The sequence below is a fragment of the Podarcis raffonei genome, chromosome 4 (genome assembly GCF_027172205.1).
Source record: "Podarcis raffonei isolate rPodRaf1 chromosome 4, rPodRaf1.pri, whole genome shotgun sequence".
NCBI classification, from domain to species: domain Eukaryota; kingdom Metazoa; phylum Chordata; class Lepidosauria; order Squamata; family Lacertidae; genus Podarcis; species Podarcis raffonei.
The window spans coordinates 40,621,612-40,634,315 of NC_070605.1; the positions used below are offsets into that span (position 1 = coordinate 40,621,612).

Here is a 12,704-nt window from a genome sequence, read left to right on the forward strand (position 1 = left end):
TGGTACCTCTAGTTATGAACACCTCTGGATACGTATCCTTCGGGTTACTCACGCAGCAAACCCGGAAGTAATGGGAAAGGTTTCCGCTGTGCGTGCATGAGCAGAAGCAGGTTACCGCTGCATGTGCAGAAGTGGTGCCTCTGGATGCGAATGTTTCGGGGTTCACACGGATCCCTGGAACTAATTAAATTCGTATCCAGAGGTACCACTGTAGGTCTAGGAAAAGCTATGTAATATAGCAGAATAATTGCTTTCTGTTTGATGCTACAAGTTGCACTTTTTAAGCTGAATGTGGATTCTTTTCTAGTTGAAAGCAAAACTTCTGTTGTATGGCTGTGCCCCTCCTTTGAATTCTGCTTGGGCTTATATTTGGAGATGCCATAAGCACTTGGGCTGCAACCTCATGCACTTACCAGGGAACAAGCCCCATTGAAAACAGTTGTGCTTGCTTCTGAGTATGCCTGCATAGAGGGTGCAGTGAATCACTGTCAGAACATCTCACTTTCTTGTGAGCATTGCTTTCATTTGTTTTGTACATCGTTAGCCACATGCACAATTTTAGTGCTTCCAGAGCCTCTGGATATCACTAATACTTTGGGAGCAATGTAGATGCAAAATGAGGCTGTTACGATCAGATATATGCACTTAAATATATATATATTACTATTTCATGTTTCCAAAGTAAAGGGTTTACAGACAGTTGTTGGAGAAGATTGATGCCTCTATCATGGTAGAGAAAAAAAATGTTTGTTAGGAGTCACCTTGTGTCATAAAATGGAAGGGAAACATCTTTGGTAAGCATTTGAGGAACTGCTGACATAAATTATTTTTTAATTATAGCACATATATAAAATATCCACATTAATGAGGCATTTCACATTTTAGTTTAGGATAGAAAATCAATCGTTCCCTTTTGCCTCCCCCCTTTGTATGTGCAGTAACTCTTATTTGCTGAAATGCACAGTAATGAGCAGACATCAGTAAATTTTACCTAAAAATCAATGTTGTAGGTATTACCTTTTTATGATATTGACTTGTGATATAATTTGGAAAGAAGGAAATTGTATGTGCATAACAAAGTGTTATTCTAATGATATTTTTATATTCCTATTTATAATTGGGAAGGTACCAACAATTTGCCAGATCACCTTTATCCCTTCAGCCATAAAAATCTCTTTTAGCATCACTTTCTCTCCTCTGTCAGCTCCAATAAAACAGCATGCAAGCTTAGCATCAAATAAAATTTCTGTTTCAGCTGGGGAGAAGTTTCAGAGGTGTCTGTTCTGAGTGCTTGACAGTTTACTGACATACATGAACACGTTGTTTTGGATGAATCCAGTCCAGAATAACAGTGGATTTTTCATATGTGAAATAGTGAGTATCTTTTCTAGGTGAAAAGATCATATGACTTCAGTATGACCCAGATCCAAAGGGCCCACGGGCAAGGGCTTTTCATTTTCAGCATCTCAGTTGAAGCTCCTGACAACTGAAAAGTCGTTGTGAACATCAGGGTATTCTCTGTGTTATGGTTCTCAACTGCAACTGGTGAAAAGAGAAAGTCACTTCACTTCTCCCCTGCCCTGAAAGCTCTTGGCATGGGCATGGGCATCTTTTGGCACTGTGATGCCTGTAGCTCCAAACAAATTGTCATTCTAGCTTTTCTTGGGTTATGAGGCCCTGGCAGAAAACATGCCAGCAACAAATTATTTTCATTAAAAACAAATCTGGATTGAAATGTGGGAATATGAAATCAAGTGAAACGAGATCATTTTAATATGAGGAGTTTGTCACCTCCCCCTGTCCTTATTGGGTTGATTCTTCAAGGGTTCTACTCAGGATTGTTACCTAGCTCTCTCAGTTCCTCATAAACTGACATTGTTTTGCATATGAAGTAGACATTATTAACACGAATTTCTAGTCCCACAGTGAAATATTGCCTTAAACATGCCCAGGATTTGTATAGTTCTGTTCTACAGACTGAAATTAGTAGGCCATAATTCGAAGCAAGACAGGTGATAAGAAGTTTAATTTGCATTCATTGTTATCACAGCAGCTTATGCATTATTGTCTGTGCACATGACATCTTGTGATCCATGTTTGTAATATTTGTAGCCATTATATACATAGAAAAACTAGAAACGGGTCTGTAAAATTCATGTTATTCTGATCCTGTAAGTACATCAATCTCTCTTACCAGATTGATGCATTGCCTCCATCCCTTCCCTTACCTCATCAAAAATAGGCTGGAGAGGAATAACATGTTGGAAGTAGGTTTCCCTTTCTCCAAACTTGATCTTGAGTTGGAAAACATTACCCTCTTCTTACCTTTCCTGTATTTGATACTTTGAGGATTATGGTTCCCGATAGTCATTTTAAGTGTCTCTCTGTGTGTGCTCACACATGCTTGTGTGTCTGTTAATGTAAAAAACAAAACAAAAACTTTACAATTTGAAAAACCAGTATTCTGTCTTAAAGTGCCCACAGCCCCCCCCCCCCAAGATAATTCAAACTGTATCACAAGTATCTCATAACTTGTTCTTTAATTTCATCAGAGTCCCCAGAGGATGTGGCCCCAACTGTTGGCTTTTCTAAAATTGATCTTAAGCAAGGCCGGTTTGAAGTCACAATCTTTGACTTGGGAGGTGGCAAGAGAATCCGGGCTATCTGGAAGAATTACTATGCTGAATCATATGGGGTAATATTTGTTGTGGATTCCAGTGATGTTGAGAGAATGGAAGAGACAAAAGAAACTATGTCGGAAGTTCTAAAGCATCCCAAGATAGCAGGGAAACCTGTATTGGTGTAAGTAACAAAAATCGAGAATTATTTTAAGTACTGATCCATAACTTAAATATATTTCCTAAAACATTGAGTTTGTGATACTACTTTTTCCTTAAGTTGCCTTTAAAGCGGAATATTTTCTTTCCAACCAAACAAGCAGAGAAATTAAATTGTATTGTTCTGCCGTTGCATGTCATTAGAAATGATGGCTTCAATATGGCAGAACTATTGTCTGTGCAAACACTCTTGAAATGAGTTATATAATTTCTGCAAACATTCCATTATTGCCTGTAGTGATAACTCTATAATTGTTTTGACGAGTAACGATGTCAACACAAGTAATATGACCCTTGTGTTGTCTAACATAAGCATGTTATTAGCAAACCGTTGGTATTAATGAGGTCTCCGTGTTTAACACCAGGGGGTGCAAGTGATGCATTATCAGAAGAACCTGGTGTCTAGAAACTGAACTTGTCTCATGCATAACTCTGTATCTCGGGATGTGTCTTACTCCAACATGTTCAGTGTAATGATGTAGTAGAAAGTGGATGCACTGCAATTTAGACACCTGCAGAGTAAAATACCCTCTACCCTTCTGAACAATATGGTCATGATCCAGCCACAGTGAAGCAGGTTTAAGTCCATTTTAATGTAATGCTAACTTAAAGGTAAAGGTAAAGGTACCCCTGCCCGTACGGGCCAGTCTTGACAGACTCTGGGGTTGTGCGCCCATCTCACTCAAGAGGCCGGGGGCCAGCGCTGTCCGGAGACACTTCCGGGTCACGTGGCCAGCGTGACAAAGCTGCATCTGGTGAGCCAGCGCAGCACACGGAAACGCCGTTTACCTTCCCGCCAGTAAGCGGTCCCTATTTATCTACTTGCACCCGGGGGTGCTTTCGAACTGCTAGGTTGGCAGGCGCTGGGACCGAGCAACGGGAGCGCACCCCGCTGCGGGGATTCGAACCGCCAACCTTTCGATCGGCAAGCCCTAGGCGCTGAGGCTTTTACCCACAGCGCCACCCGCGTCCCTAATGCTAACTTAAATGTTCTTAATTCTTCCATTGAAAGCAGTGGGGCTTGATAGTCAGTTTAAATTAGAACTATGAATTTAGAATTAGAATGAAATGAGAAAAGTGACACTCAATAGCAGCTGGTAACATTTTGACCTGATAGGGCTGCAACTTTTAATATATTGTGCTTTCAGCACAACAAGACTTAATACATCACTTACTAGAGGGTTTATTAATTGACAGTAAAGTTGTGCTTAAAATATAATTGCACAAATGCCAGACATTTACAGATGAATTTCATATTGTTTAATTATCAAAAAATCAATGTTTCATGTAATTACTAAAACCGTTAACTTGTTTATTTTTTTGTATTAATTACCCATGGGTAGTATTAATTTTTTGGTAACAAAATAAATATGAAAATTGTATTTGTGTGAAATTTGTGCTATTACGCGGGTGGCGCTGTGGGTAAAACCTCAGCGCCTAGGACTTGCCGATCGCATGGTCGGCGGTTCGAATCCCCGCGGTGGGGTGCGCTCCCTTCGTTTGGTCCCAGCGCCTGCCAACCTACCAGTTCGAAAGCACCCCCGGGTGCAAGTAGATAAATAGGGACCGCTTACCAGCGGGAAGGTAAACGGCGTTCCGTGTGCTGCGCTGGCTCGCCAGATGCAGCTTGTCACGCTGGCCACGTGACCCGGAAGTGTCTGCGGACAGCGCTGGCTCCCGGCCTCTAGAGTGAGATGAGCGCACAGCCCTAGAGTCTGTCAAGACTGGCCCGTACGGGCAGGGGTACCTTTACCTTTACCTTTAGTATTACCGTATTTTTCATTCTATAAGACGCACCAGACCACAAGACGCACCTAGTTTTTGGAGGAGGAAAACAATAAAAAAAATATTCTGAATCTCAGAAGTCAGAATAGCGAGAGGGATCGCTGCGCAGTGAAAGCAGCAATCCCTCTTGCTGTTCTGGCTTCTGCGACAGCTGCGCAGCCTGCATTCGCTCCATAAGACGCACACACATTTCCCCTTACTTTTTAGGAGGGAAAAAGTGAGTCTTATAGAACAAAAAATACGGTAATTTTTTGGTAACAAAATAAATGGCCTCGGCCCAGTATACCTAAAGGAGCGTCTCCACCCCCATCATTCTGCCCGGACACTGAGATCCAGCGCCAAGGGCCTTCTGGCGGTTCCCTCACTGCGAGAAGCCAAGTTACAGGGAACCAGGCAGAGGGCCTTCTCGGTAGTGGCGCCCTCCCTGTGGAACGCCCTCCCACCAGATGTCAAAGAGAACAACAACTATCAGACTTTTAGAAGACATCTGAAGGCAGCCCTATTTAGGGAAGCTTTTAATGTTTGATGTATTAGAGGATTTTTAAAAAATTTTGGAAGCCGCCCAGAGTGGCTGGGGAAGCCCAGCCAGATGGGCGGGGTACAAATAATAAATTATTATTATTATTATTATTAATAGGAAAATTGTAGTTGTGTGAAATTTGTGCTATTACAATGACTTTCTATACTGCATCACCTGTGACCAATCTCACACTCTCTCTCATTTTGCACTCATTGTTCGGACACCAGTTGCACCACCCTAGTTACTCTTCCGGTTGGCAACTTAATTCTGATGACTGTACAAAATAACTGGCAGAGGAAACTGAGCAAACCATCCTGCCAATTGCAGAGAACACTCTGAATAATCTTTTATCTTTGATGTTGGATTTTTGGAACTCAAATGTGATTCAACTGACGAGGATTTCAGGAAATTCAGTTTGGAAAAATTTTGGTTGAAATATCTCCCTGTATATCCCAAAACAGGAGAAAGGCTCTCCACATCATTATACAATTTATGCCTTAGGGAATCTGATTTTCCTGTGCAACAGACTGGACATTTAAAGTATTCTAAGATCTGGCTTAGATGTGCATTTTTTAAATTTTTTTTTGGGGGGGGGAATATATATATACATTTAAAAAGTATTCATGATTTTTTTTTAATTAAGCCCCAAAATACTGTTTATGATTAAAAGTCAGCAATGTTTCAATACTTTCTAAAAATTAAAAATAGGGGCACCAGATGTGGATGGGGGCATAACATTTTTATATAATCTGAGAGGGGGCATGGGTTAAAGGTTCAGAAATGCTGCTTTAGAACTTTTTCCACATTTCTGTCTAGGAGCGTCTTGTTTATAGATAAATCCCTACAGGTGAAGATCTTGTCATCAGTTACTTCAATCATTTTATAATAAAAATTGTTCAGAGTTTTGTTTTGGAATGAGTTAGCTATAGCTGCCAGCTGCTATTTTTATTTCTTAACTTAATTATTGAGCTATATGTTTGGGGGAGGGAATTGATCATACTCCTAGTCCTACCATCTTCACTTTAGACAACTGAAATACTGACAACATTTTGCTCTAAAACAATTAGGGTGAAATGAATGAAGTTATGCTTCTAGGCAATTTCTTGTTATGATCCCTTTAAGCTAGTATAAGGTTGTAACTTTAGGATGGATGGTTTTGCAGAAGAATATCTAACCTTTTTTATTATTATTTCTGGGCGACTATCTAGAATTAGATTTGTTTGTCTCTGTTGAAGTTTCAGTCAATACTTGCTGAAAGTCCATCCGTCTTCACTGGCCACAAAGAAAGAGTGAATGTGTAGTTTGTGTGTGTGTGTGTGTGTGAGAGAGAGAGAGAGAGAGAGAGAGAGGGAGAGAGAGATGTATGCCTATGTACTTGTATTTCCCTGTGACACATAATAATGTACTTACCTGTTATCTCAAACAACTTTCTGTACCTATTTGGTATAAAGGACTTGGTGGTGACATGATCCGTCTTACTAGTGACCTATGTTAAATTGTAGAAACTGAGAACTAGATTGGCTCACCCACTATAATCTAAAAACACTGAAATGGTTGTGAGGTATCAGGCCCATGGATGCCCTCCTCTTTCATACCCGGGGCAAAAGCACGAGTAGTTATGTACCAAAGTACATCTTAGTTGTCCATAATATTTGCACTTGAAGTCTTGATAGATGAATAAGTTCAACATGTTGATAGCTTTCTTCAATATAAACACGCTCTAAATTTCCAAGTTTGTACAAATACTGTATTTTTTTCCCATCTTACCTAGTGCAGCCATCTTTAACATTTTCATACCAAAAGCTCCCTCCTTTAAACCAATAGGTGCAAATTGGCACCCAGTTTTAATTATATGTGCACACTCCTGCCCATCTCCCTCCCTCCCACCATCTCTCGCCAAAGGAATTCTGGCAGATACTTAATGGGCTGAATTTTTCTCTTTCACACCCAAGCTCTGCCCTCCTTTGATTCTGGTGACCTCTGTTAGGCTCTGCTTTCTTGTAGTCTAATGGCAGATTACTATACCCCAATCTTAGGTAAAATCAGTGCTATTTTTCACTTTTCTATGCCCCTTATTTATCTGATAAGAAAAACAAATGTTAAAGAAGCCCTGAAAGTGGTTTTACTATATTAGTGCATCTCATATGAAGTCAGAAAGAGACTGGTTGTGGGTCCTGATTTAACTAGTTGGACCAATTATTCTAGTGTACATGTTTGTGCCTTTTAATATATTTTGATCAGACCATATTTGTAGCATTACCTTGCATGCTGTTTAGTGGCACCTAATTGTAAGCCACTGTTGGTTGGAAAGGTATGCTATACATGCCTCCTATTGATAGCATAACATATACCCCTTAACTGCACCTCCGGCTGGGCTGGGGGAATTAGGATCATGTTGTTGCACTAAAGCATGCATAGTTGTTGCACTAAAGCATGCATAGTTGTTGCACTAAAGCATGTATAGTTGTTGCACTAAAGCATGCACAGTATCTGAATGGACCTGCTGCCTATATGAATCAAAGACATTCTCAGAGACTAAGTGCTCTTCAGCCAAAAGCCCCTTTTTAAAGTGATCAATATTTGTGAGCACAATCCTAGTAAAACAAGAAAAATACCATTCTGGTATAGAACATAGAAATTTAATATAGAAGGCTTAGTTACAAATACCTATCTGGCTATAAAGCTCTATAGATTACCTCTGGCATTTATATATCAGCCTAAACTATTTCAGAAGGATGTGAGGATTTCAGTGCTGAAAGTTGTAGATAAAAGTGAATACATTCTGAATGTGTGTTCTTGTACTGAATCAGTCAAATATGTTTAGAATTGCAATACCTTTTTAAGGGGATTAGAAGACTTTTAAAAATGTTTATTGATTAAAATACTATACACAGAAATGAGAGTAAGTCTCATTGAATTCAGTGGGACTTGCTTCTGAGTAATTTCTCCAAGATTGTACTAGGAGTTCTCTTCTAAACCATATGGAGCTTTCCATCAGCCAGACTGTATTTTGGAGTCAGCGTTTGAAATTAGCTGAGCGCCAGTCACCTTTTTTGACTGGCAAGTGGCCTTTTGTGACTGGATGATGTCTGGGTGCCACCCTTGGCAACTAACATCTCCCCCTGTCTGGCTGCAGTCAGCTGGTCTGCAGGCACAGCAGCAGCAAAAAAAGGGTGCATTTGTGGGGTGAATCAGCTTCTCCAGGGAGGGAGTTCCAGTGTCTGGGAGCAGCCACCAAGAAGGCCCTTTCCTCCTTTCAGGCATGCCTGTGAAGGTGGTAGGACAGAGAGAAGGGCTTCATTGAAAATCTCAAAACCAGGTCATATTTGTATGAGGGAATACAATCTTTCAGAAAGCTTGGACGTTAAGGGTTTTATAGGTCATAACCAGCACTTCTGGTAAGCTAGGGCCAGTGACACAGAAGCAGGCGGGAGATTTGATGTGCTATTCTGAGATATGAGACTCTTTATAAATACATTTTGTGGCCTGGAAAAAAAATCCACTGTTTACTTCTAGATAGAAACATTTTTGCCCCTCTTGGCCATAAAAATAAACTTAGCTCAATGCTTTTCCGTAATCATAAACAATGTTCTCCTTCAAACGATGTTTGAAGCTTTGTTTTAGATGGCATCCTTGTCACAGTCAGGAAGAGATAAGTGAGTAGCACATCCTTTCAGAAGGGAACTTGTTTACCAAATCACGCAAAAGAATTATTCTGATGAGATGTGTGTGGTGCTGTAACATAGCTCTTATTCTTAAAATTATTTAATTACTCCTGAGTCTGAGGTTTCAAGTGTCTTTTTTGTAGCAATAATGACTAATAATAAAAGCAGAGATTTTTAGGAAGTAAATTCAGCAGTACATCCTGTACTTTTTTAGCAAATGTTCTGAATCTCAGCCACATACAACTTGCAATATTGTAATATGCCAAGGCAAAAATCGTTGTCTGTTTTTTCTGAAAATGTTTAATTGTATCCCTAGGTTGATGTATGGGAGGGGAGGGGAAGGGAAGGTATTGCTAAAGCCAGATACTTCATGTACAGGGCCGGTTAAACAGAACTTTGCCACATAGATTAGGAGATTAGGAGCAGTGGTTAAGTAATAAGTAAGCATGGTTTGTGTACCACTTACGTAGTGGTTATTTAAATACTACTGAACCTTCCAAAAAGAGACTCCCATGCCATTGATGTAATCTATTTCAGGTACTTTTTCTTAGACTCTTTATGCCAGTGAGTGTAAATATCAGTTGCAGTCAGTTATAGTGGATCAAGAATGGTCTCTTACTTGTCTTTGCTTTTGTATATGCCTGTTCCTACAGTGTTGTGGACTATTCCATGCCGTGACTATTTTATTTGTCTCCAGTGTCAGTAGGAGGAGGAGGAGGAGTACAGAGTCGGTAGGAGGCAGATCAAAGAGAAGGAGTATGACTAGGAAAGAATGACTGTCAATAATGTAACAGATGTGTTTTCTGATATCTTTTTGTTTCGGTTCATGTTGGATTACAGTGGTACCTCTGGATGCGAACAGGATCCGTTCCGGAGCCCCGTTCGCATCCTGAAGCGAACGCAACCCATGTGTGCGGGTTGCAATTCGCTGCTTCCATGCATGCGTGTGACGTCATTTTGAGTGCATGCGCAAGCGGTGAAACCCAGAAGTAATGTGCTCTGTTACTTCCGGGTCGCCGCGGAGCGCAACCCGAAAAGGCTTAACCTGAAGCGACTTCAACCCGAGGTATGACTGTATCTTGGTGACCTATAAGCATGTTTAGCTAATAACCATTCCTGGGAACTCCATGGCAGTGTTTGTGTCTATGTCTTTCCATGGGCCCATGGCTTTCCATGAATGGGGAAGTGTGCTGATGCACCAGGAGGAAACAGTGGCTGCTTCTTTCCTCTCCCACGGTTTCACTCACTGTTGTGTCCAAATTTGAGCTTGTGGTTTGCCTGACTCCAAATGATCCATTAGCAGTAACTTAGATTTATTATTGGCTTACTGCTCGAAGTGTGTTTGAGAGAGCCCAGGATCCTAGGTATGCGGAACACTAAACCAAGCCATGGCTTATCTCTCAGTAGCGTAGAGGAGTTTGGGAGGAACTTACCGTAAGTGGCTGCAGTTTCATCACTGTGCAGCAGCACACTTGCTCATTCACAGTAAGCCACAGTTTGGCTTAGTTTTATATGTGAATGAGACCAGTGTAGGAAGAAAATATAGCCATTACACTAAGGAGCTATGATGGCTGGTTGGTTGAGGGGGTGGAGAAACCGGGTGTTGTAAAAATAATTGAGGGAAACTCTGTCCTAGAGTCTTATAAGGATAACCAGTTCATCCCATAAATCATACTTTATCATTTTTTTTATCTCCTTTAACTGAAAAACCTTTGCTTTTAAGTATAAAATTTTGTAAATGGCAAGTGTAAAATCCATGGTGTTGTATTGCTATGTTTTTGCCACAGCTATTCCTTCAGGTTACTTTAAATTACAAGGTTGCATGAATGTAAATATGCTGCTGTTGGAAGAAAATGTTACATGAGATTTTAACTGGACATGCTTGGTCTGAAAAACCTGACTAGCTTGGTAGTGACTAGTGTGTCTTGCAAAATGGGAAGGACTGATTTTTTTTTAAAAAAAGCTGCCAGGGTGGGGGAGAATTTTAAGTGTCAGGGTTGAACAATAGCATCAGCTGTTCATGCTTTCCTTTATGAATTGATACAAGAGTCCTAAATTTTACATGTCTGGTTCAAATTATTGTAGACACTTTAAAATTGTTTGATCTATCATTTAAACACCAGGTTTGCATGATTGTTCTTGACTTCATAAAACATAATTTAGGAACAGGCGTTGAGGAAGAGTGTTCCTTGCTCACCCATCCACTCACATGCTGGCATTTGAGGCTCAGTTCCCATTTTGTTCTCTCCAAAATGGAGGACAGTGGCTTAATCTCTGTTAACAGACCAAGATGGATCTGATCTTGTCTTACTGTCCTGGCTTGTTAACAGGTGAGTAAGTCAGCCATGGAAATAAGCCAACAAAAGGAAGGTGCTAGCCTGCTACAAGTTTAGCACTCTTCATTTCCATGTTGTCCATAGAAGAAAAATCCCATACAGTACTTGGCAGTTCACATGGGAATTTAGACTTCTAACCTCTTGGCAGACTTGTTCTTTGTTTTGTTTTTTTAAAAAGCCTTCTATTAAGCAACTAGATTCCACTAGCCTATTGCATTTTCCTGCTAGTCACAAAGGGTACATTCTTCTTTTTCTGATAGCACAGAGTTCCCTGGTTGAGACATAGGAAAGAACTCTGGGCTTTTCCATGCACAAAGTGATTTAATATAATGCTACCCTCTAGTTTTGTACCAGCAAGGAATGATTGCCCAAAGCTAAATGGAAGAGGGAGTGTTCTTTGCTTAGCCCTGACACTTATTCCCAGATTCATAAGCCATGGTTTTTGAAAGGTTGTCTGAACCTGGTCTGCAGATGGGGCCAGATCTCATTTGCTCCTTCCATGTTAATTGTGGGGGACACCTAGCCAGCACATTTTGTACTAGAATTCAAAATGTAATGCTTGAATCTGCTCTGAATGTAGTCTGTATTCTTAAGTACTTATTTTAAAAGCTTCATTTTAATATGACATGCATGAAGTACTTATCAATTACAGTATATTGCATATAATAAAACCTTTATAAAATCAGTCTGGAGCAGAATAGTAAATATGTATAATTTTCTTGACCTGACAATGTCCAGTGACTTTTCTTGCATACTTAGGCCAACATTTATTTTCCTGTTTTAAGGCCTGTTTAACTTTTAACTTTCAGCTACACATTTCAAATACGTTACTGCCTTTCTTTTCATATAATTACAACAAAATGTGTTTTCTTTATATAGTTTTCTAATATGTAAATTGGCAACATGGTTTAATTTAATCTTCCCCACACATACTTTTCATTCTTGTCTCACACTAGTGATAGATTTGCACTTTATGAAACAAACTGTATATATGGTAATAGTCTTTTTACTTTTCTATTCTGAGTAAAAATAAATTAGCTTTTTAAATAAATTAAATTAGCATTTGTGAAATGTGGTAATTTGACAACTATGGAGAGCTAAAGCTGCTGGCAGCAAAAAAAGTTCTTCTGCAGACAATAGCTCTTTCGTTTCTGAATAATTATGACTCCAGTGTTAAACCACATTCAGAGTAGACTCAATTGTAATCAATTGACTTAAGCTCCTTAATAATAAGTCTTTAGTTTTGTGTTTTTAGTAGTCAGTGTCATGTTACTGTGTTCTGGCATAATTGTGGGGGAAAATATATTTATGAGATGACCACAAGACTCTCATGCCCACAAACGGACCGATCCCTTTTATGGTCTAATTGTTGCAATGCTTACATAAACAGATGTTATGCTCAGGGTCAAAGAACCACATACCTGTCTCTATGTGTCCAATACAACTTTGAGCTTGTGTTGTATGCTCTATGGCAAAACATTTGTGAACAGAGAGAACTTTTGAAAATAACTTTTTTAAAAATAAAATGGCTTAGTGGATGGTATTGTGATTCAACCAGAAA

The 12,704-nt window shown here is 39.8% G+C and overlaps 1 protein-coding gene across 7 annotated transcripts in view; it reads left to right on the plus strand.

Annotated features, from left to right (window-relative positions):
* The window catches only part of ARL13B (ADP ribosylation factor like GTPase 13B), a 39,944-nt gene that overhangs the window by 2,750 nt on the left and 24,490 nt on the right, over positions 1-12,704 (plus strand). For 6 of the 7 annotated variants that reach the window (XM_053386351.1, XM_053386355.1, XM_053386354.1 and 3 more), the window contains exon 4: positions 2,553-2,802. In XM_053386351.1, coding sequence (XP_053242326.1) covers positions 2,553-2,802 — 250 coding nt within the window. Of the gene's footprint in view, positions 1-1,255; positions 1,375-2,552; positions 2,803-12,704 lie in introns of all 7 variants that reach the window. The other variant, XM_053386357.1, reaches the window with a different exon arrangement.